The sequence below is a fragment of the Amblyomma americanum genome, chromosome 1, assembly GCF_052857255.1.
Source record: "Amblyomma americanum isolate KBUSLIRL-KWMA chromosome 1, ASM5285725v1, whole genome shotgun sequence".
NCBI lineage: Eukaryota > Metazoa > Arthropoda > Arachnida > Ixodida > Ixodidae > Amblyomma > Amblyomma americanum.
The window spans coordinates 145,107,185-145,131,319 of record NC_135497.1 but is presented as its reverse complement, the minus strand read 5'-3'; the positions used below and the strand labels follow the sequence as shown (position 1 = coordinate 145,131,319).

General features: G+C 44.8%; 1 protein-coding gene and 1 long non-coding RNA gene across 2 annotated transcripts; both read right to left on the bottom strand.

Annotated features, from left to right (window-relative positions):
* Nucleotides 1-851: 851 nt before the first annotated feature.
* LOC144113822 (uncharacterized) lies at nt 852-10,267 on the bottom strand. Its single transcript, XR_013310876.1, has 2 exons — nt 10,212-10,267; nt 852-960 (listed from the first exon to the last, which is right to left on the bottom strand). It is a non-coding gene; the product is annotated as an uncharacterized LOC144113822 (long non-coding RNA).
* Nucleotides 10,268-11,017: 750 nt separating this feature from the next.
* On the bottom strand, nt 11,018-21,513 carry LOC144113821 (PSME3-interacting protein). The gene is made up of 5 exons (XM_077647158.1): nt 21,141-21,513; nt 20,556-20,654; nt 20,343-20,464; nt 15,674-15,863; nt 11,018-11,403 (listed from the first exon to the last, which is right to left on the bottom strand). Exons 1-5 carry the CDS (start codon nt 21,274-21,276, stop codon nt 11,153-11,155), a joined length of 798 nt encoding a protein of 265 aa, XP_077503284.1. The 5' UTR covers nt 21,277-21,513; the 3' UTR covers nt 11,018-11,152.
* Nucleotides 21,514-24,135: the final 2,622 nt, after the last annotated feature.

Genomic DNA, 24,135 nt, shown 5'->3' with positions numbered 1-24,135 from the left:
ATGACGAAAATGTGGCCAGAGGTAAAACGAAGTCCAGGAGATGCCAGTCACAGCACTCTCATGGTTTGTCACAACGAAATATGCTTGTGTTCACTTTGGTTGTATGACGAACTGTTTTTTTGGTGCTGGCATAGCCTATGCGATATGACATGTTAGCTTCAGCAGCATCGACTGCTATGGATGAAACGGGGTATAGTAACTTGGAGTATGATGAACAGTTCACTCAATCCCAAATGACATTAGAACTAATGCCGATTTGCTATGCACACATTTAAGCATATTCTCATGGCATTAAAGCAGCCACGAAACAGTTCCCTCTGATGTCGTCATTCCATCCTTGCAGGACTTCCCTATCCCCTAGCTATTTGTAATGCACTGAAAGGTACAGTGCCAGCCCATGCCCGAGACTCGGCACACGCACAGACCAGTGCTACATGTACACTGAATTGTGCATGTACATATTTGGTCATAAAACAAAAGCCAGGCTGATCCAAGAGATGCATGGCAGATGAGAAGTGACAGCAAGAAATGCAGAAAACAGATGACACAGACGTTTCAGGGCCCCTGAAATGGTATGTGGCTGTGTCAGATTGCAATGGATGATTTAAGCTCAGAGGCCACTACTTAAATTTTTCAAGAATTTCTCCTGCGTGTGTACTGTTAAGGAAAATATATGCAATTAAAAATTACCCTTCTCCCTGCTAATGGCCTTCTTCCAACTAAAACTCTAACAAGTTTTCAAGTTGGCACAACACTGTAGCATGTGCTACACTGGGCATGCCTATGTAGCCTCCTGCATGCTGCCAATGCCGGGAGGGGATATGAATCTTCAAAAATAAAATGGGTGACAGTTCTGGGGCACTAGCAACCAAACAGCACATGCTTTATTGTTACACTCCACTCCATGACACCCAAGAAAGCAGCGTCCACCTGGGTATGCAAGTGAACCAGCTTTGCTACCTGCAATACAGCAAGAATGATTCAATGCGCAAAAAAAAACTTGCAATAACCACACGGTTTTTCAAACGTGTGGTTATACACGTTTCGGATATACACTTTTTTTCTACTTGCCTGTACTACAGCTGAGCCCACTTGTAATGAACCTAACGGTCGCGTGAATTGCGTTCGCTGTATCCGAGGTTCGTAGAATGTGGACTTTTCATTTTACAGCCAGAAATGAGAAGTCCGATGAAGCTGCCATTTGTTACTTAGCAAAGTTTGTTATGCGCATCGGCTCTTTCAAAGCAGACCATATCATGGTGCTTTCTAAGCTCTGCAGAGCGCAGAGGCCAAGCAACAAGCTGCTTTAATAACATGATTTAACAAATCGCGGTTAAAGCGTTCACTGTAATCGGTGATAGGTCGGCCTCCTCGTCATCAGATTCTTGGCAGTTGGGGAGTGCTCAAACATCGCGCACAATGCCTTCCTTACTCTGTCACTTTGCAATGCTGGCATCATGATCCGCACCTCCGCACGAAGTAAGCCCAGCCGAAATCATGTCCAGCCACCTGTGCATCAATGTGTTGTTACAAATCTCCATGTGTCCAACCACGTGGATGTTCAACAGCGTCTTCAGTCGTTTCTAGGCCCATTAACCACGCATTTCCAGAAGCAATTTCCGATGCACTCTGTCATCAGTCCCATTCACACGGCCTTAATCATGTCCACAGCGTCGAACAAAGATATCCAAAGTGGAACGTCGCCACCTGGTGTGTCAACTGCAATCAGCATGCGCTGCAAGTAGCGCCGATGCTAGGACATCTTGAGCGCATGAATGACGTTCATGTCCGGCAGCTGAATCTTTCACTTTTCATATGGTGACGAGAAGAGCATTGTCACCACAGTAAGAGAAGGCAACATGTCATGCGTAAGAAGGTTGTCAAGCCTGAGCAGGAGCTCCTATTTTCGCTTTACATAATTGACCTCAACAAGCCGCTCAACGAGAAAATCATGCATCGCCCTTGTGAAACTTATGCACGCTACTCGAATAATAACAAAAAGTGATGAATTATGCTGGCCTTTGTGTTTTGCTTGTGACGTACGAAAGAGTACCTCCCAAAACTTCAGTTTGCCAGACTTGCCGATGACAAAGGACAGCCGTCGGTCGCAGTCATTCATCATGCACAAAAGCACGTTAAAGAGAAAGTTTGTGACCAGCGCAGGTGTCGCCTTCCAAGGCATTTGTTTTTGATGGCACCATTTGGTAAAACTGTGCCGTTTTGTCGGTAATGTCTCGCCTTTTCTATTACATTGCTAGGTCCCCACATTCATTTGAAGGGTGGGTGTCACGAGGGCTCAAAGGCGCTCTTCAAGCTCCGTGCTTCCTGGATGCGCGAGTTTTTTGACTGCGGGACCACATTTAGGGTGCACCTTCGTTCTTTCTAACAGAGTTACACCGCCACAGTTGTGCACTGTATCTAAGACGCAGTCCCATTGCCCTAATGCGCATTTTGACGGCAGCACTACTGTCGTACGCGGCTGGCTTGGGCTCATCCGGAGCCCCAAGCAAAATGTGTGGACAAGAGTGGGTGCGTTGTGATTTCATTTTTTTTTTTTGACTCCACACGGAACTAATGGGCAAAGCGGACAGCGCTGGAGGGGAGTGCGGGGTGCGCAGGCGACCCAGCTAGGCCGGGCCCCATTGTTCACAGCCCCGCTCTGAGAAGCAGCGATGAAGACGTGCAACGCCTTTTTCATCCCTACCGTGGTGACGCTGCCCAAGGCAATGTCCCGGGCGGCGGTCGTTCAGTGCGTGGCCAGGAGGCAAGCTTGGAGACACGTTCCCATGCTCACTGTGAGCGCTTATCAGCTCCATGGCCAGATGACGGCCAGGCGCTTACTGTGCATGTGGGGGCATCAAGAAGAATTGGGGAGCGGTGGCACCTTAATTGGCCCCTCGGGGGCGGCCTTCGACAATCTATGTCGTCCTCGCATGCTCTTTGAGCGAGTAAACATGCCACCACGTGGGAAACGAGGAGGTAGTGGGCCCGCGAGGGAGGATGGAGTTATCCGAGAGGAGAATTACAGTTAGTATTCGTGACAATGACCTGTCCCCTCTCCCCAATCTTTGATTGGGCGTGTTTTACTCTCCTCTGTCTCCTTTTCAATGCGTTTTCCTTTCCCCTGTGTTTTATTGGATGTGTTTTCCTTTCCCCAGTCCTTGGTTGGATGAGTGCTTGTGTTTCGACCTAATTGTTTGTTGTCCCCACTGAAGGCAGGGACTTGGGGATTAAAAGAAAACGTTTTGGTGGGACCGGGGGTTGATTTCGTCTGGTCACTCCGCGGATCAATCAGTATGTACATAGCTATACTCCTTGTTGTACCTTCCGTTCTGTCTTAACTATTTTATATGTGATTAAACAGTTTACTTCCTGAAGTTCCTCGAGTAATGTGACTGAGCAAGTTTAGAACCTCAAGACGTCGGCATCCAACACCTTCTTCTACCTTTCCCCTTCGAGTTGACATCAAAGAAGAAAAAGGGGTAAAAGGAACACAACTGGCGCAGTCAACAGGATTGCGACGTCTTCCTACTCGAAGCAACTGAAGGAGGGCGGAAGTACAAGGCGGCGGACAAGCCAAAGCATGGCACGTCCAGAGGAGAAGACTTCAAGAGTGACAGCTGCTCAAGGTTGATGTGACGCTGGAGGCTCAAGTCAGTGGGCAGCTGAAGGAACCAGGTGACCAGAGTCAAGGAGGGAGCTGCTGACCAGGAGGAGCCCGACGATGACGCGGATCAAGGAGACAAGTTCTAAACTGGGACCGTGTGGCACAGCGACCAACTTCCGGGCCAGTCTTCCATGCTGGGGCACTGGCAGCCTCGTAAAGCGGCGCTTCGGTAGCCAGGCGAGTACCTTTCTGTTTCTGTCGGGCTTGTGCTTATGGGAAAGCCTTGGGTTTTGAGGAGTGACACTATTAAATGGAAAGAGATGGAGAACGGGGTAGGAAACGGAGAGTTGGCAGCCGCGAGTCAGGCAAATGAGGGTCCGACGCACCCTCTGACAGTTAGTGCGCTGGTGCAACAAATGACAGAGTTGCAAGTGCAATTACGAATTGCTGAACTAGCGGTGGAAAAAGAGCGGCTGGCTTTGGAAAATACAAGGCTGAATCTTAAGCAGAGCGCAACAGCGAGTGGGCTTGGTGAGAGCGCGGGAGAGTGGACGAGGACAGAAGGTTGAAATTTGCTAAGCTTATGAAAGGCGTCCTCACGCCGACACCGCTTCAAGAAGCCCTGGTGCCGGGGTGGTTCGAGGACGTAGAGGCCATGTTGGGGTCATACGAAGTTCCAACCCAGTGGTGGGCTGGACTATTTTTGCCACACCTAAGCGAGAGGGCACACACGCTACTCACGCGGTTGTCCGCCGACGAAAGGAGCGAGTATGCACTCCTGAAAGCTAAAGTGCTGGACGGCTTGAGGCTCAGTGCCGCCGAATACAAGCGTCTTTACTCATCTGCGAGCAAAGGCCCAAAGGAGACGTGGGAGCAGTTTGCGGTATGCCTGCAGAACTACCTGGAATACTATTTAGACAGATGTCAAGTAACTTCGCTGGAGGAGTTCAAACTGCTAACTGTCGCGGACCGACTAAGGGAAGCCCTCAGTGCAGAGGCGAGAGCGCACGTTGCTCTAAATGATAAGCCAGGCTTCCTAAAACCTAGCGAGATTGTCAAGCTGGCAGAAAGCTGCGACGAAAGCCGAAGGTCTAAGATCGGGAAAGCAGCGAGCGCGGCGATGTTGATGAGCGAGGCAGTCGAGGTAAGACAGCTAGACGGAACCCAGTCCTGACCAAACAACACGCAGCCCCGGGGACAGAGACAGTGTTTCCATTGCCATGGTCATGGACACATCGCAAGATTTCGCCCGAAAAGGCAAACCACGGGAAACCCAGATATGGGGGGCAGATGCACAGACCAGAAACCGGTAATTGCCTGAATATCGGTCCCCTTACGTGACAGGGAGGCAGTGCACGGCTCGGTAGGAAGGCAGCCCGCGGAGGAGGTCAGCGCCAGAGAGGTGTCATTGTTGAGTAGTGGAAATGCTGTAAGTGCGCGCATTGACTCGGGGGTCGACATCACGGTCATCCGCAGATCGCTCGTGCCACGATACGAATGCACGGGGTCCACAATAAAACTCACTGGTGCTTTCGGAAAGCACGTTGTCGCGGAGCTAGCGTACATTCCCCTAGTAGCAACTCAGGGAGCACCGCGGGTGTCATTTGACCCGTCGGAGCAGGGCATACTGTGTGCAGTCACAGATGAGCTGATAACTAGGATAAGCGCATTAATCACTCCCGAAGACTATGAGCGGCTTCTCAACGATCGCGTCCATACGCAAGAACAGGGAGAAGCGGGTTGACGAGGTTCTAACGGGCGCGGTAGCAGGAGATTGCAGCGAAGGGGAAACCGCGGTGGCACAGACGACGCGGCAACGGTTTCGCGAGACGCAGATTGGAGACGAATCACTCCAGGAAGCGTGGGCTCAGGCTAGAGAGGGAACACACTGCATGACGGTCCGGGACGAGCTTTTGTTCCACCAGGGGTCTGTTGCTGGGCATCCGTGTACTCAGCTTGTCCTCCCAACTGAATGACGCATGACTCAGTGTGGGCAGGACATCTTGGCGAGCGGAAAGTGCTTCAGCGGATAAAGGCTTCGTTCTTCTGGCCTGGGGTCACGCGCGACGTGAAGCAGTACTGCCGCTCATGCCACTCGTGTCAAGTGAAGTCGCCTGCACGCACAGCAGACCGAGTGCCGATCGTGCCGATCGCTAGACCAGAGGCCGCATTCCAAGTGGTGAACATCGATTGCATAGGACTGATAGAGCCACCGTCAGCTCGAGGGCACCGCTATGCACTTTGTGTAGTGGAAATGAACACGCGTTGACCTGAAGTGGTGTGTTTAAAAGCGCTGACCGGTAAGGGCACGTGCGACGCTCTTTTGCAAATATTCGCATGCCTGGGTGTCCCTGAAACAGTGTGCTGTGACCAGGGCACAAATTTTATCGCAAAGCTTACGCAAGAGCTTCTCAGGAAATTGGGTACCTCTCCGAGGTTCTCCAGGCCTGACCACCCTCAAAGCAACGGACTGGTCGAGCGCTGGAATAGAACATTCAAGTCCATGCTCTTTCAGATTTTTTAGGAGCACGGGCGTGACTGGGATAGGCTTGTGCCATTCTTGCTCTGGGCTTACAGGAGGTCCCTAATGAGACGACCGGGCAGTCACCGTTTGAGTTAAAGGGACACTGAGGAGAACCCTATCAAACTTTTTTTGTTAGCAATATCTGATAGTTCGCCATTTCATGGCTTTGTTGATGCTTGTCCGGGAGTGAAAGATGCATTTATTTCAAAGAAATTTGGATTCGAAGTTGAAAAATTTTTTCCCGCCGCTCCGATTCAAACTCGAGAACTCTTATGACGACACAGAACGGAGTGACGTGAAACGTGACGTAAACGGAGACTCCGTGATTTCTGGCGGCTAGCGGTGCGGTGCGCAACCTTCCTTTGCAAGCCTCAGAGATTCGTGACATCCATGAAGTAAGGAAAATTCCTCCATGGTGGCGCCTCTTGTCCTAGGAAGTCATCACGCTTGTACTTGCGAGATTGGCCTGTGGCGGCGATACCTGTATTTTGGTTCTTGCTATTTTCTACATTACAAGAGCTTTGTTTTCAGGAAGAGTGACGTTTTTGTGATCAGGAGCTGGTACTCTATGGATACAAGCCAACTTCAATTTCTCCTCAGTGTCCCTTTAATGTATGGCAGAATACCGACCGGACCGCTATCCATTAGACGGGAGACTGAGCGGTACCAGATTCTTTGGCAACGCCGGCGGCAGAGTACCTGTCAGCTTTGCGCGAGAAGCTGGTTGAGGCAAACGCAAACGCAGGGAACAACAGCACGGTAGCGCAACACAGGTACACTGGACAATACAACTTGTGCACTGTCGATAAACATTTCACGGATGGGCAGCAGGTGTTGTTGCTTGAAAGGGACGGCGAGGGAAAGTCGATGTCCAAGTGGACAGGGCCTGTGATGGTAATGCGGAAGACGCACCCGTACAGTTATCTGATCAAACTCGACAATGGCGCATGTTGGACTGTCCACGCAAACAAGCTCAGAGCATATCAAGCACGCTTGAATGTAGTGGGGGGTGATATTCGAGGGCGACGCGCTGCCGCTGGGTGCTCTCGAACATTTGAACGAAGCGCAGCGCCGAGAACTAGAGGCACTGATCGAGGAAAATGACCAGGTTTTCAGCAGTAGGCCCGACAAATGCGCGCTAAGAGCGCACAAAATCGTGCTAAAGGAGGGTGCTCAGCCATGAGGTGGCCATGGGTACAAGGTCCCGATGGCTTATCGGAAGGGAGTGGAGAGGAAAATAGATGAGCTCCTGGAGTGGGGACTAATATATCCCGTTGAGAGCCTTCATGCTCACCCAGTGGTCTGCGTCACTAAAAAGTATGGGGGGCTGCGCCTGTGCTGCGATTATCGGAAGTTAACGCGATAACTGAGCAGGACATGTTCCCGATGAGACTACCGTCTGAGCTGCTGTTCCGAGTAGCAAAGGCCAACTTCATCAGCCTAACAGACAAGCTGAGAGGCTATTGGCAAATATCCCTTGACGAGCAGGCACAAGCCCCCACGGCATTCGTCACGCCGGTGGGGCAGTACGCATGGAAGGTCATGCCCTTTGACCTTCGAAATGCGAGTTCAACATTTCAGAGGGTCATAAACCAGGTACTGGCACCACACCGCGAATACGCATGCGCCTACATAGATGACCTCGCAATTTATTCAGATACCTGGGAGGAGCATTTGAGGCACGTTCGGGTGGTGCTCGCTTCGATCTCAGCCGCTGGGTTCTCCGTGAAGGCAGGCAAATGCCATTTCGCGAGACAAGTCGAATTTTTGGGCCATGTGGTTGGGCCGGGAAGCACAGCGCTAATCCAGAAAAGGTCAGGGCAATAGACGAGATGCCGAGGCTCCAGACAAAGAAGGAGCTCAGAAGCTTTCTGGGCTTAGCTAACTATTACCGACAATACGTCCCCGACTATTCCCACGTCATGCTCCCACTGACAAGCCTAACTAACAGGCGGACACCGCAGCGGCTCCCATGGGATGACGAAGCGCAGAAAGCGTTTGATGAGGTGAAAGTTTGCTTGAAGAGCGCATTCTCACTTCATGCGTCTGACCTAAGCCGGGAGTTCGTGCTCGCGACCGATGCTTCGGACTACGCGGTGGGAGCCTACCTTGCCCAGTGTGATGACGAGGGCCGCGAGCAGCCTATCGCTTTTTTGAGCAAAAAGCTTAGCACGGCTCAGACCCGCTGGGCGACTATCGAGAAGGAGGCTTATGCCATCATTTGGGCACTAGGGCGACTTGAAGTCTGGTTGTGTCACGCACAAATTCGGGTCATAACGGACCATAACCCGCTCAAATACTTGACTCTCAGTAGTCCGTACAGCGCCAAGCTAACACGCTGGGCACTCGCTCTCCAGAGATTCGATATCCGGGTCGAGCACAAAAAGGGGGAGCAAAACGCCAATGCTAATGCAATGTTGCGACTCGTAGCTGCCAACTAGAGGCGTTGGGGGATCCCGGGGGCTGAAGTTTTGTCATTTATGGAGGTGTACCCTGAGGTTTTGGCAACGCACATGCTTCGGCAGAAGCAGGGGGTGCTTCTTCGGCGCCGGGCCCGCGGCACGTTGGTCTGTTCGGTTTTCTGTGTGTGCTTAATTCCAAGATGTTATGCAGCACACTTGGTAGGGACGTGTCGTGCGCAGCTGGCTAGGGCTTATCCGGAGCCCCACGTAAACACGTACGGAACGCCGCCGATGTGTGGACAAGAGTGTGTACGTTGTAATTTCATTTTCTTTTGACTCCACACGGAACTAACGAGCCAAGCGGACGGCGCCGGAGGGGAGTGCGGGGTGCGCAGGCGACCAAGCTTGGCTGGGCCCCATTGTTCACAGTCCCGCTCTGAGAAGCAGCGATGGAGACGTGCGACGCCTTTTTCATCCCTACCGTAGTGACGCTGCCCAAGGAAATGTCCCGGGCGACGGTCGTTCAGTGTGTGGCCAGGAGGCAAGCTTGGAGACGCGTTCCCATGCTCACTGTGAGCGCTTATCAGCTCCATGGCCAGATGACGGCCAGGCGCTTACTGTGCATGTGCGGGCGTCAAGAAGAATTGGGGAGTGGTGGCACCTTAATTGGCCCCTCGGGGACGGCCTTCGACAACCTGTGTTGTCCTCGCATGCACTTTGAGCGAGTAAACATGCCGCCCCGTGGGAAACGAGGAGGTAGTGGGCCCGTGGGGAAGGATGGAGTTATCCGAGAGGGGAATTACTGTTAGTATTCGTGACAATAACCTCTCCCCTCTCCCCAATCTTTGATTGGGCGTGTTTTACTCTCTCCTGTCTCCTTTTCAATGTGTATTCCTTTCCCCTGTCCTTGGTTGGATGAGTGCTTGTGTTTCGACCTAATTGTTTGTCGTACCCACTGAGGGCAGGGACTTAGGGATTAAAAGAAGACGTTTTGGTGGGACCGGGGGTTGATTTCGTCTGGTCACTCCGCGGATCAAACAGTATGTACATAGTTGTTCTCCTTGTTGTCCTTCCGTTCTGCCTTAACTATTTTATATGTGATTAAACAGTTTACTTCCTGAAGTTCCTCGAGTAATGTGACTGAGCAAGTTTAGAACCTCAAGACGTTGGCATCCAACACCTTCTTCTACCTTTCCCCTTCGGGTTGACATCAAAGAAGAGAAAGGGGTTAAAGGAACGCAACTACTACCCTCGCTTGTAATAAGTGGGCATTCATTATAAATGCGGCCGTTAGAAGCGGGCTTGACTGCATATAATTTTATATTAGAGCAAAATGTTACGAGAACATTATAAAATTAAGAACTTAAGTAATTGGCTATGTTTGAAAAATTACAAGAATTATAGGTGATGACATTTCGGAAAACCCACTAGCAGAACTAGTCCAGGCGGTGCCAGTCACAAACAGTAATGTTCCATGCCATAACAGAAAATGTCCTCAGTTAGACCCAAACATTCCAAGTTCAGGCCCCTTTACCCAACAGACACTTGAAACCTCCAGCAATTTGGGTTCTGAATGTTCCCTGAAACTCGATAAAGATTCCTTTTTTGCCAAGTTTTGCTCCTAAAATTCCATGAAAAAGGCAAAATTCCCAGACTGGAACATAACATGGTCACCCACTTATGCTTCATTGGTGCAGGCAGCTAAATATGCAGACGGTGGCACTGAGTGAGTGCTGCAATTTTCGAAAAAGAATAGCAAGTTAGAAGGCTCATACAGAGGTGTTAAGCTTGATTAAAATATCCAGAACAAACTCCTTTTTGGATTTAATGCATTGAAATACGACTGTCAATATCTCCTTAGGGTCCCTATAAATGCATTCTAGATGGCAGCATCAGACAAAATATTATTAGCAACAAGCATGCACAACATTCTTTTCTCACAGCCAACATCTCTCTCTCTCAAACACATGCACGCACGCACACACACACACACACAAAAGAAAATGAAGGATAGTCAGTTGTATTGCCGGTGCAACAAGCAAAACTAAAGAACAAGTGTGCATTCCGTGAGAGTTGTGCTATATTTGTGATGAAAGCAAATCAACATTATATAACCTCACACAACTTGCTAGCCTCTGCAAGGGGACTCAACATTGCTCATGTGTGTAGGCAAGCATGAGGCAGAAACACTATTGCAAAAATTACCCTATTTAAGTAACAGGGTTACAATCTTGAGTAAGGAATGTCAACTGTGCATGCCAGTATTAGCGGCAGTCATGCAGTGACTTTTACTGTTTCACTTTCAGCATACTCTTACAAGCAGCATTACAGCAGCTTCGACAACACACCCTCAACTTTATATGAACTTCGCACAACCTGTCAATAAACACCCAAAAACGGGTTGCTTCTTTCTCTGTTTGTGATTTGAAGTAACACAACAGCTGCTAGTGTGCTGCTGGGAGTAAATCACGAATAATGGCACCCTTAAACATTGACAGCATTCATGTTTACACATGTGGAAGCACAGATCTGATGCTTAAAACACATGCTACACACAATGTCACGAAGCTCAGTTCGCACCTCACAATTTGGTGGCACAAGGAATGAAATAAGCAGAACCTAGTTAGGTTTTGGGGAGCGCTCGGCCTGATGCATAGCCGCTGGACGCCTGCGCCCTACAAGGTCGAGCTCCAAGTCAGCTTCATCACTAAATGAAGAGTTCTCTGAGTCACTGCTGTCTGTGTATACACCCAAGCCAGGAAGGACACCAAGGCAATGCAGTGCAGTCACTGGAGCCTGCACCCGCACTTCACCAGGTGACTGGCTCCGTTCTTCATCACCTTCACAAACGGTGTCGTCTTGCTGCTCAGCTGGATAAAAAAAGAAAAAGCAAAACTGCAATGCAAATGTGCATCATGCAATGCAAACATGTTATCATCGGCAGCTCAGCTATGTCCACTGCAGAAGAAAGTCCTGTTCCACTGGACTTCAATTAAACCTGTCTCGTGGCTGCGACCACCCTATTCTTGCAAACTTCCTAATCTCCTCTGGCCGCCCAACTCTCAGCAACACGTTGCTATGTTTACTTTGTCTTGGAATCCACTGCATGGTCTTAAGGGACCATCAGTTATCCCTTCTTTTCATTACATGGCCTGACCATGTCCATTTCCTTTTCTCAATTTAAAATAGGATAGATACCATTAACCTGTGTTCATACCTTGACTCACTCTGCTCTCTTCCTGTCTCTTGACATTACCTGTATGTACCGTAATTTCTGGTGTACAGTTGGCACCTGGCATACAAACTGCAGGACACAATTTTGGCTAAGAAAAAATTTTTATTCACTAGATTGGTCACATCTGGTGCATAAGCCGCACCCAGAACATAGTATGCACCTAGTGCATGGTACACAGAATCATGTTGGGAGTTCATGCTATATTAAGTGATATTGAAAAAATAAAATAAAATGCTGTATAGACCATCCTAATAATCTGCAAAACCCAAAATAATATACTTTAAGCATATATATAATCCACAGGTTGTGTGCCAGAAATTACGGTATTTTCCTTTCAATACATTGCTACATTGCATTCACTGCCAAATTTAATTTCAAGCCTTTTCATAAGCCTCCAAGTCTGTCTCATAAGTGAGTAATGGCAAGAAACTATTATATAAGAGGGATACCGGTAAGCTGCTCCTCATGATGTGACAGTACCTCCCAATTATGCTCTACCTCATACCTATTCTATTAGCCATTTCCCTCTCATGGTCTAGAATGCTAACACAAGACAATGAAAAATCTAAATTTTTATTTCCTTTACTCCTCATGGTCCCAATGCAGGAGCCTAGTTGTATATAAAATGTACTATGCACTTCTGCATTTCCAAATCAATCATCATTGGTACTTGCATAAATAGCTTTAGTTCTAACTATTCTTTTTAAATCTGTGGATCCTGCTATATAGTAAGCAAATAGACATCTTTAGCATACCGTGTGTCGTGTTATCGTTAAAGTTATCGGAGTACAGGGAGCCCGCCCACCGCCAATGTGCATGCACAGATCGCCTTGGCGGTGCCAGATGGCGCCGCGTACCCGACAGTTGCACGCACGCCTCCTGCATCGGGACCAATCAGCGCGTGCTCACTGACAGTGGGCAGGATCCCGGTACTCCGGTAACGCCAACGGTAACATAGCACACAGTATGCTAAAGGCGTCTAATTACAGAGACAGGACTATGCTAGTTACAGGTCATGTTTACAAGTCAGGCAGCACATCTCCGATGTGCCACCAGATGCGGTGCCGTGTGTAAAAAAATAAATTAAACTGAAGTGAGAAATACTATACAGAATGAAATAGTGGCGGCAACTTGCTAAGTGCAGCTTGAAGAGACCATGACCACATTACACATACACATAGAAAAAAACTGAAGTGAGAAATACTATACAGAATGAAATAGTGGCGGCAACTTGCTAAGTGCAGCTTGAAGAGACCATGACCACATTACACATACACATAGAAAAAGCAGCTCTCCTTGCTCTGACGTGAGAAAATATATTACCAAGCCTAAAGTATGCAAAGGCCTTTTTAGCTAGCATTTGAAATGGTGACGCAATCAACAATCAAAACCACAACAGCTTTCAGGCTTCTCCACAGCACGCAGCGCAGGGTGGGGGGTGCATGATGACATTATCTAAGGTGCCAATACATTTCCAACACAGAGACATTTGTTCTGAAGGAAAAACATCAACGCCACTGAAAGCAATGCCCACGAAGCATTTAGAGGTGTCCGATGATGCCCGGCAGGGTGTATGCGAAGGGAATGGAAAAAAATCTTACCATCTGTGACATCACCACCAAGCTTCTCAGCAATTCTCCGATGCTAGGAGGAGAGGCCTGAGCTTTGACCGTCCCTTACATCATTATTTTAAATGCCAGTGCGTAAAAATTTGGCATCCTTACCTAAAGCCTATATAGCTTTCAGTCCTTAAATATTGCGAAATTATCAAAAAGTGGTTCAGCTGCCCTTTGAATTATTGAGCTCCATAAGGACTCAGGGCTACTATAGTATTTTGCCATCATGCAGTCAACAATGTCTCTAACTGAGATAAATTAAAAGCAGTTCATTACACAATAGTACCCTAAAAAAATAATTTGCCATGCAAAGTCAGAAGCAAAATGCAGGAACATCTGCAAAATGAGACCTAACGAGGCTTGCTCCCATATAAACAAATAAAGCATTCAAGTCTGTCCGCGAATCTGTGCACAAGTTCTACAAATGCACATGCTGGTACAACCACAACACAGAGGTATGGTATCCCTATGAGTTAATTTTCCTTGACAGAGCATCTGCATTATTTTGAGCCAGTAAGGCTACAGCCAATCAGTATCAGCTGAAATTGCTATCCGAAAGCTGGACTTTCACTTCAGGCATAATATCAAGATGCACACTATTCACACCTTAGTCAAGCATTCATTCAGTCTCACAACAAATTTACAACACTCTCAAGTTAATGCTCAGTTTTTCAACTGAATCAAGCTTCCAGAGCACTCATTTTTGCATGAAGCACAATATTTACGACTAATTTAACACCGAAGTTACTACATAAAATTATAAAATCACTGAGTTGGAAAGCTTCTTACAGCATAATACATGCATAGCAATGGGAAAATCTTTAAAAAAGCAAGAAGTCTATCACATGCAGAATATGTCAGCATCATAACAGCATGTAAATGCAAACAGGCCACAGACCTCCTCCACACTATCCGGGACACATATTTTACTGTGGAAGATTCAGTTTTCATTCCATCAAATGCACTTCAGATCTTGCAGCTATTAATTTGCACGAGGAACTCCGCAAAAGTGTAGGCAAATAGGCAATGCATAATTTTTTTTTACGCACAAGGAAACAGCTTCTAAAGTACTCTTTGATGTTTATTTCAGCATTAGCATCAAGAACTATACAGCTAAAATCCGACTTCTTATTTAATACATATGATGCTATTCATATATTCCTGCCGTAAATGTCTTTACCCATTTTAGAGCTCTTTTGGCAAACCACAGTGGTCTAAAGCTCCTTTTAGCATTCAGTAAACATTGCAACCTATTTTCTTTTCTTTTTTCCTACAACGGCCTGCAGAATAAATTTAAAAAAAAAAAGGTACTTTTCTTTGAGCAATCCCAGCAAGGTCTGTTCTCAGCATCCTTCTCTCTTTATAGCCAACTGAGCACAGCACTGTAAAGTGCTTTAATTACAGCTTAGAGATGTATGATTTTCACACAGTCACATGCTGAGTGACTAGGCCACATGTTCACTCAGCATGCGAGTCTGTGTTGCAGTTCCACACGAGATACGCCATTTCTGTCAATAAATCCATCTTGGCAAAAAGAAGAAAAGGTTTTCCTGGCTCCATCACAACATCTGTGTGATATATACACCTTGACTGCATGAACTGCTGGTTGTATAGCTCTTAGTGAAATTGCAATGAAAGTATTTCAATGCCATGCTGTCATGCTGCTGAAGCTTTAGCTGTAACCTATAGAATTAGGCAAAGCACGTCAACAACTGTACGGCTGTAGCATTTCCCTGGACCATTTTTAATCATTTTCAAAAAAACCTGACAAGAACACTTCACAAACTTGATATGATGATGCTCATACTGGATCCAAAAAGATAGCAGTACAAAGGCTACCTCATTCACAGAGTACCTGCCTGCACAGTGCACAATATGAGCAGGCAAGCACAATAGTGAAATCGGTACAAAATGCAACAAAGCAGTACTACCCAAAAAAAATCCAGTGAGAAGAGTACTTTTATACGGCCATAATAACAGCATAATTAAGCGAGAACCTGCTTCTTTCTTGCCACAAAATCAAGTAGTTTGGTGTGATAAATGCTATTAATAATAATAAAATATAACTGCTCCAAATATAACAATACAATACAACTGTTGAAGACACGTGCAAATAAAATCAGGCTGCACTACGTAGCTGCATATTTAAAGCAATGCTCTTTTATCACAACGAGCCTAAATTCCTGCATGCAGAGGCAACGCAGGTTCATGTAATCAAGATGGGCAAAAAAAAAGCAAAAAAAAGCAGATAGGAAAGCCCCACCAGCTGTAAATAGACATGGTACTTACCTGAACTGTTGGTACACTGTTTCTTTTCAGCATCGCTTGGAGTGTCTCCACACTTGCGCTTTACAGCACCTGACAGCAAGGACAGCTGGCTTTTCTTTCCTTGACCGGAAGCAGGAACAGCTCCAGTACTTTTCTTCAGCTCTAACCTCTTAGCTTCCAAGGCTTCTTCAGACAACGTGGCAACAGCTTTGTGTGTCGAGTCAAGGCATCTTTTCAGGCACTTCATTGAACATTATGCACAAGGAAAGGTTAACCAAAGTATTCAGCATACACAACAAAAACCTGCATGATCCATTGAGCCTGAACTTAATTAGCAGTGGTTATATACTAAATGCACCAAGCTTTTATAACCATGATAGGTATGATGCAAATACTATGCAAGAGTATTTCAATAATCTTTGAGGCAAATGCAGTTTCATTACAAATAAATTTTTTACATGCTGCCCGGTGCACAGACAGCATTTTCCCTGCAATACCAACATGACAGAACCTCAAAAATCAGCTTGCCTATCAGACCTCCAGTTTAACAGGGTGCTCGAAATACCAAATATGAAAGGGCATACAAGTACTAGTAAACCAGAAATGGCTTGTGTAAATTAGGAGTTCATAAAGAGGCACTCAATATTTGCAGAAACCCCATACAGAATTCATATTCACTGCTCAGTCATCATGGGTTCTAATCTTTTCAGCAACAGCTAGCCTTTCGTCACATAGGGGAGCATCTGCTCAATGCCGGAACCCTTCACAACCTTAATGTCGCTGAACAGACTGTCACAGACTGTGTCCTAATTGCATTCAACATACAAGGCCTCCAGCAAATCACCACTGCTCTTGCCAGGTAGGAGAAACACCTGCACGCACTTTTGCTCACTTGTACTTTCCTTTGCTTGCACAATACAACACTAGTACAATGCTGTCAGCTGCTCAGTGACATGAAATTATAATGATTGTAGCACTCCAAGATTTAGTACTAATTACTGTGCATTAATCAAACTGTTCACATTAATCACATACTTTTTGTATACTGCCAGTGAAAAATTTAACAAGTGCAACTTTCACCCTAGCACAGAATTGATCAGACTCTCATTCAAAGTGAACAGAGCTCACTCTAAAAGGGGGTCGAGCGCAATGCATGACATTCATTTTAACTGTGACTTCTTGAAGACAAAACTGCGGAAGTGTTAAAGTGGACGACAGGGCTGGCTAGACCAAAATTTTGTCATGTGGAACAGCGTTGTACACAGGGACGAAGGTGAAGGTAAGACAAACAAAAGGTTGCTGGCTTTCAACTGATGTTTAATGGACAATGCTTGTGGAAGTGCCTCGTCCACCTCCCTATGTGCAGCTAGGCTAGAGCAGAAACTCAGGTGCTAGAGAGGGAGACTTGTATTAAGAAAGAAATACAGAGAGGCTGGTCGAAGCAATGATTCTCTGCCCTGCTACTCTGTACTGGATGAGGAAAAGAAGGGGAGAGGGTCATGATGGGTGCTGAATTGTGATACATGCAAGCATGAGCATAGCAAATGTATGCTTGCTTGTGAAAACGTTGTTGCAAGCGAATTAAAGTTTTGCATTAGAAATAAGAGCCACGTAAGAGAAAAGCAAACACTAGACAATTTTCTGTAACAAGGGGCAAAAAAGAAACATACTGATTGCTTAGCACTTAAATCTCAACTCCCACTATGCCAGTTGATTAGTTCATCGCCACAGGTAATCAACAGTTATCACATCAATGAAGAAAGGAGTCTATTTATTCTTTCATTTCCATGACAAACCTTGGGCAAGGCTAAGGCAATACATCTTTCAGTGATATAAGAGCAGAAAGTGAATGGAATTAACTGCACATGAAGCCATTCGAACCAAGGTCAACCCTGTATTTACTAACCTTGCCTGATCGAATCTCCCACCAAGTGGTATTGACCCTTGCTCCTGAGAACGTATTACAAAAGGTGGCTTACTCTGCTTGTATCATAATATCACGTTAGGCAAGTCTTTAATAGCTTAGAAGAGCAAGGTTCCGGGCTATTTGGTAATGCATTGTACTTAGAAACAGCGCGAAGAAACGCGGACAACACGAAAAAACGACACACAAGAGCGCTGACTCACAGCTTAATTTTTATTTTGAAGGAAAGATGCTTAAATACAACACATGAGAGGGTGGTTAACACGGCTGCTGCAGCGATAATCGGTAACCAGTGTGGTCGTGTCACAAAATTTCAAAAACAGGAACGAATGAAGTAAGCGATAAAAGACGTTGTAAAGAGCCGCAAAAAAGTGGTCAGGTGACAGTAACAAAAAACAAAACCAATGAAAAATTACCCAAAAGGGGGGAGAATGCGTTAAAACCATAAGGGGCACAGAGGGGAATATACAAGTGAATACATAAAAAATGAAAAACGTAAAAGCTTTAAAAACGTACCCAAAAAGGGGGGAATTAAAAGCGTTAAAATCCTATAAGACACTGTGGAGGATAAAACAAGATGAAGGCACTACCAACAAAGGATCGATCATTGATTCATTTAGCTGTAAGCGGCACAAAAGAAACCTTAAGTGTTCATCAAGCCACCCAGAAAATTCATCTATTTTTCCAACAAGGAGAGGGATGCAGTGCTCACGCATTGTTCACCAGCATGATGAATTTAAAGGGCTTCGACGATTTCCCTCGTCAACCTATCTCGTCCTCGGCCGATAGTGGTGCAACGATTAAAGTCAGGGGTGCAGATACTTTCACGGCTGTTTTCTGTGATTTTTCACTTCTTACAGTGCTTAGCCAGGTGCCCAGAAATGGCTATACTTTTTACGTTGTTTTGATGTTCTTGGAGACAGATATTGATGCACCTTCCCGTTTGACCGATATACCTCTTTCCGCATGACACTGGGACAGAGTAAATTATTCCTGAATCACAGGGGACATATTGGTCAGAGAGTGTCACCCTACACCCTCGGGTTTCCGGCGGGTGATGAACACTTAAGGTTTCTTTTGTGCCACTTACAGCTAAATGATTCAATGATCCCTTGTTGGTAGTGCCTTTATCTCGTTTTATCCTCCGCAGCGTCTTATAAGATTTTAACGCTTTTAATCCCCCCTTTTTGGGTACCTTTTTAAAGCTTTTACGTTTTTCATTTTTTATGTATTCACTTTATATTCCCCTCTGTGTCCCTCATGGTTTTAACGCATTCTCCCCCATTTTGGGTAATTTTTCATTGCTTTTGTTCTATGTTACTGTCACCTGACCACCTTTTTGCAGTTCTTTACACCGTCTTTTATCGCTTACTTCATTCGTTCCTGTTTTTGAAATTTCGTGATGCAACCATACTGATTGCCGATTATCGCTGCAGCAGCCCTGTTAACCGCCCTCTCATGTCTTCTATTCTTTCCTTCAAAATAAAAATTCAGTTGAGTGAGTGCTCGTGTGTGTTGTTTCTTCGTGTTGTCCACGTTTCTTCGCACTGGTTCTAAGTACAACTTTAATAGCTAAAGAATATCAAGCAATTAGTAGAGACAAGACACTGGTGCTGCAATATAGCAGAGGCATTTCTGGCACTCCTTATATTGAAGACAATTATACAGTACAATTTTTTAAACCCAGACAACAATACCAAAGAAAAAAAAAGCACTTAAAAATGATCTTACAAAATACTAAACAATAGTAAAGGAAGTTGCAAGCAACAGTGAACCCATATACATTTAAGGTTTTGTTTTGTGCATAAAAATGCACTTTTCAGTCCATTATTCATTTAGAAAGACTACCCAAAATTAATACGAGACAATGAAATGCATGCTGCTGAATATCATCATAAAAGTAGGTTCTATAAAACTAATCACACGAAGCTCGCCATATGCACCACAGCATATGTGAAGGCTGTTTCACGCTTAAGAAAATGGGAGCGCGCGGCTGCTGCACTTCATGAAACGCTGCTGCCAACAGTTGCTAAAAATCGGCAGCAAAGGCGCATATGCACAATAAGCACGGCCCGCTGCTCTTTCCACGCATGCGCCTATTGCCCCTTATCCTCGCCATCTCTTGGTGGCAGCGCTTCTCAAAGCGAGGCGGCCACACACTCCCAGTTTCCCACTAAGTGTGAAAGTGCCTGTACTTTCCAGATTGTTTTCAAACAGGAAGCACTTTATATACATATTTTCTTTTTCTTCCGCAGCCCTATCTACCTCTGATTTGTTATCCCTACTATCCCTGAATGTTGCTGGTACACTGACTAGCGTTCAAATAAGCTATGCTATAAATGCATTGTGCTTTTTACTCACACTATTTTGAAAAAAGTCCCACATTAGCATGCAGGCTAGCTGAAGTAAACAAGACACAGCCTGACAGATATATCTAAATATGAAATTTCGCGATTTAAAACAAGGTCTTTTCAGCATTTATTAATTCAAACTACAGACCTGGTCCAGAACTTAGACATAAGATCATGGCATGTAATAAGTGAATTTATATAATCTGCATGCAAGTTTCCATTGAGCCAAAATTCGTGTTTTCTGCTTTTTGCAATATAAATACAAATAAAAATGTTCTTGCCAATAGCAAGCACCAGAGTGCTAAGAATCTCCAGTAATATCACTTTTCAGCACTACATGAGCACTGGTGTGCACTGCTGTTATTCGTGACAAACCTGAAACATAGAATCAGTGACTGCACAATATAAAGGATATCCTGTATTCCTCAATCTCTTGCATGTCTTCTTTCATTCGTTGTGATACAATTTCTTGCTTCCGCATGTCAACATACTCAAGGAATGTGACCTCATCATCATCCAGGCCACGAATCATGTTCTCTGGAATAATTCAGGAGAGCCAGCATATGAGTGGCAGCAAGCATAATCCAAAGAACTAAACCTCATCTTTTAAACATAAAACGAAACCTACTGAGCTTGTGCGCCTCTTCATAGTCTGCCTGCTTCTTTAGTCGCTGCTCTTCCAGTCTTTCAAACAAAGATCGGGGATCATACTCTTCTTCTGGTGCCTCTGTTGAGAGAAGTCAAACAGCATTTCCACACATGTTCACGCTGCTCGAGCAGTGTTCAGTTAAGAGAACGACCTTTCCAGGCTCCCTGACATCGTTTCCTCAGCACTCATCACCCGTGCTTTAGTACTACATTAGCATTTAGCGTCCGTTGATGTAAACATAAATGTTCGTGTCTTTCCGCTCGTAAATTTTAATTATGGACAACCGATTGCAACGACGTGCAACAAAGTTCGCGGTCCTGTTTGCTAGGCGCTAGCAGAAAACATTAATAAAATAGATCAAATGAGCATGCGTGCGACCAGAGTTCAGATGTGCGCAAAACACAGTTTAGACTGTCCTTGAATATCAACATGGTGGCCTGATAACTTTCCTTCAGTAACTCGTAACGGCACAGATATGGGCAAGCAAATTTTTCTCCCCGAGTCACGAAAATGGGAGCGAAAAAGCCGGCAACGTAGGGCGCACTGGAAGCACAGGCCACATACCAACAGGATCATCTTGTTTTCGGACTTTTTCCCACTCTTCTTGCCTTTTCTTGCGCCTTTCTTCAAGTTCGTTCTCGGAAACGAATGACTTGAACTTCGGAATTGTTTCTTGCGACGTGCTGCCTCCAAAACTCATTGTGAACGTACACTTTGCTCAACGCGCAGCAGTCAACCTGATGGCTATTGCAGCATTTGATGCACCCGGATTATAATTTAAGGTTTGCTTCCCTTAATTATCTGTTTTTCAGTAATGAAGTAGCACACGTCTACACGGAGAGAGTCGTCTTCGATGTTGGCGAGTGCTACGATGCAGCCAATGCAGCCTACAATGCGACGTCCATTACCGCCACCATAAAATTTGCCTGTTTACACTACTCGTGGACAGAGGAGTAAGGCCCCCATGTGCCACGAAGTATTATTTAACTAGCGCCCTCTTGACTTGCGAGATATCAAACCAAATCAAATCAATGTTTATTCCCACTAAATTGTTAAAATTGTACATAAAGTATTCTCGTCATTCTAAACACAGAGTGATTGTTAGTAGACTAGGCAGCACTTGAAACAGATTTCCATAGGGATAATAAAAGTATGCATTTTCCAAGAAAATAACTTGCACACAAAAGGAAAAAAAAACGCTAATTTCCCCACTCGAGAAAAAAAAATTACTACACCACTTTCTCAATTATTTCATCATTTTATAGTGTTTCACTAAGTTCATTAAAAATATCAGGTACATAATAACTTCTGGTTTCCTTTCCATAGTTTGTAAAAACTCGCGGTTTCACATTTTTCTATTTTTCGTAATGCTATTTTTTCTAGGCACCAGGTCGACCATATCAATAAGGATTAATGAATGAATGAATGAATGAATGAATGAATGAATGAATGAATGAATGAATGAATGAATGAATGAATGAACTATGGTTTTCGGCAATTAATTTACTTAGAAAAGAGACGCTAAGCGTCAACTATGAGGGCAAAAAGGTAGTGTGGAAGCTAAGTGGCTGAATGGCTAATTCAATTAATATATTTCTTTTTCAGCAATAGTATTTCAGGCATTCGTCTTACTTTTAGTCTTACCTTGATCGAAACGACATAGGTCGAACAAGGAAGGTATACATCACAAGTGGTTGAAATGAATATGATGATATCATGAAGGTTATGCTTCGCATAACTAAGAATAAATTAAACCCGTGTAATATGGCAATATCGATGTTGCCCAGGTACGCTTGGAAGAATAAAAAGATGAAAATGTGGCAAACGAAGACGATAGTCTCGACATAATATTGGTGTTTCTACGGGCAAGTACAGCAATAACACCCAGATTTATTTATTTATTTATTTATTTATTTATTTATTTATTTATTTATTTATTTATTTATTGATACTGCAGGCCAATAAACTGGCCCTAGCAGGAGGGGCAATACAGTAAAAAGTGTGACGATGCAAAACAACAATAAACACTAACGAAAAATAATGCTGGGTGTAGCAGTGCTACTCAATGAATACGCTCTGGCACCAGCACAGTAACGAACAAAACATGAAGAGTGGCACATGTGAAATAACAAACAGGCGGGCAATTTTTACTCAGAACAACAGAACTGTTTCTGGGGGAAAAAAAAAGGCATCACAAAGTGAAGGAGTTAGGAAAACATAACAGATTGTGAACACTGGTTTTGTTTCAGTTAGTTTATGGAAGAAAGATGTTTTTCCAGCTCTTCTGCAAAGTTTTGTGACTGCAATACATCGACAGGTATAGAATTCCATTCATGTATAGTACGCGGAAAGAAACTATTCATATGGGATTTTGTTTTAGAAAATATTGGCGTAAGTGAAAGGTTATGTCTGTGTCTTGTCTGGCGTGAACTTAGAGGTTTTACGCAATGAGGCAGCTGAAGTGCGCTTTTTCCATTTATAATGTTATGTAAAAATTGGAGACGACTTATCTTCCGCCTGTTTTCCAGCGTACTGATTTTATTTGCAAGCATTATTAAAGACGGAGAATCCTCTCTTTTATATTTACTAAAGATGAATCTGATAGCCTTCCTTTGAACACGCTCTAAATTCATTATATTCTTTTTAGTATGAGGATCCCATACAACTGCTGCATACTCCAGTTTGGAACGGACAAATGTGTTGTATGCTAACATTTTGGTATTTGCAGGTGCATTTCTAAGTTTCCTTTTCAAGAACCACAATTTGCGCAATGCTGCTGAACATGTAATGGAAATATGGTTTGACCAAGAGAGTTTACTGTTGAATGTGAGACCCAAATACTTGTATTTTTCAACCTCAGATATTATTGTGTTGTTAAGTACATAAGAAAATACACTAGGTTCTTTTTTCCGTGTGACTCGCAGCAAAACTGTTTTGTTTACATTGATTTCCATGCACCAAAGTTCACACCAATCACGGATAGCATTAACTGATTCCTGTAAGTAATTGCTGTCGTTCCTGGAAACAATTTTTCTAAAAATGACACAGTCATCCGCAAATAAATTAACATGGACATCATCAGGAATTACGTCGACTATATCATTAATATAGATCAAAAATAAAAGTGGTCCTAATACGCTGCCTTGCGGTACACCAGAAGTTACCTGACGGATATTGGAAGTACATTTGTTTATTTCAACAAATTGCTGTCTATGGCGGAGGTAGGCCTGGATCCATGTTATAATATTTGTAGGAAGACCAATGAGCTCTAGTTTGTGGAGTAATTTTCCATGGGGAACCTTATCGAATGCTTTACTAAAATCAAAAAAAAGCATATCGACTTGCCCGGACGTGTCAAGCACCTGAGAGATTTCATGAACAACTGACACAAGTTGAGTTGTTGTCGACAGTCCCTTTCGAAACCCATGTTGAAATGGAGAGAGGACATTATGGTCTGTCAAAAACTGACGAATAAAGCCTGCGACAATGTGCTCTAATAATTTGCTGCAAGTGGTCGTTATAGAAATGGGACGATAATTCGATACTGTAAGATGGTCAC

Bases quoted from the DNA above. Each gene is read 5' to 3' on its own strand.
- LOC144113821 (XM_077647158.1), bottom strand. From the start codon at position 21,276: ATGAGTTTTGGAGGCAGCACGTCGCAAGAAACAATTCCGAAGTTCAAG. The intron at 20,655-21,140 runs GTATGTGGCCTG...TTCTCTCAACAG, and splicing joins AAAACAAGATGATCCTGTTG to AGGCACCAGAAGAAGAGTAT. The intron at 11,404-15,673 runs GTAAGTACCATG...TTTTTTATCCAG, and splicing joins ACAGTGTACCAACAGTTCAG to CTGAGCAGCAAGACGACACC.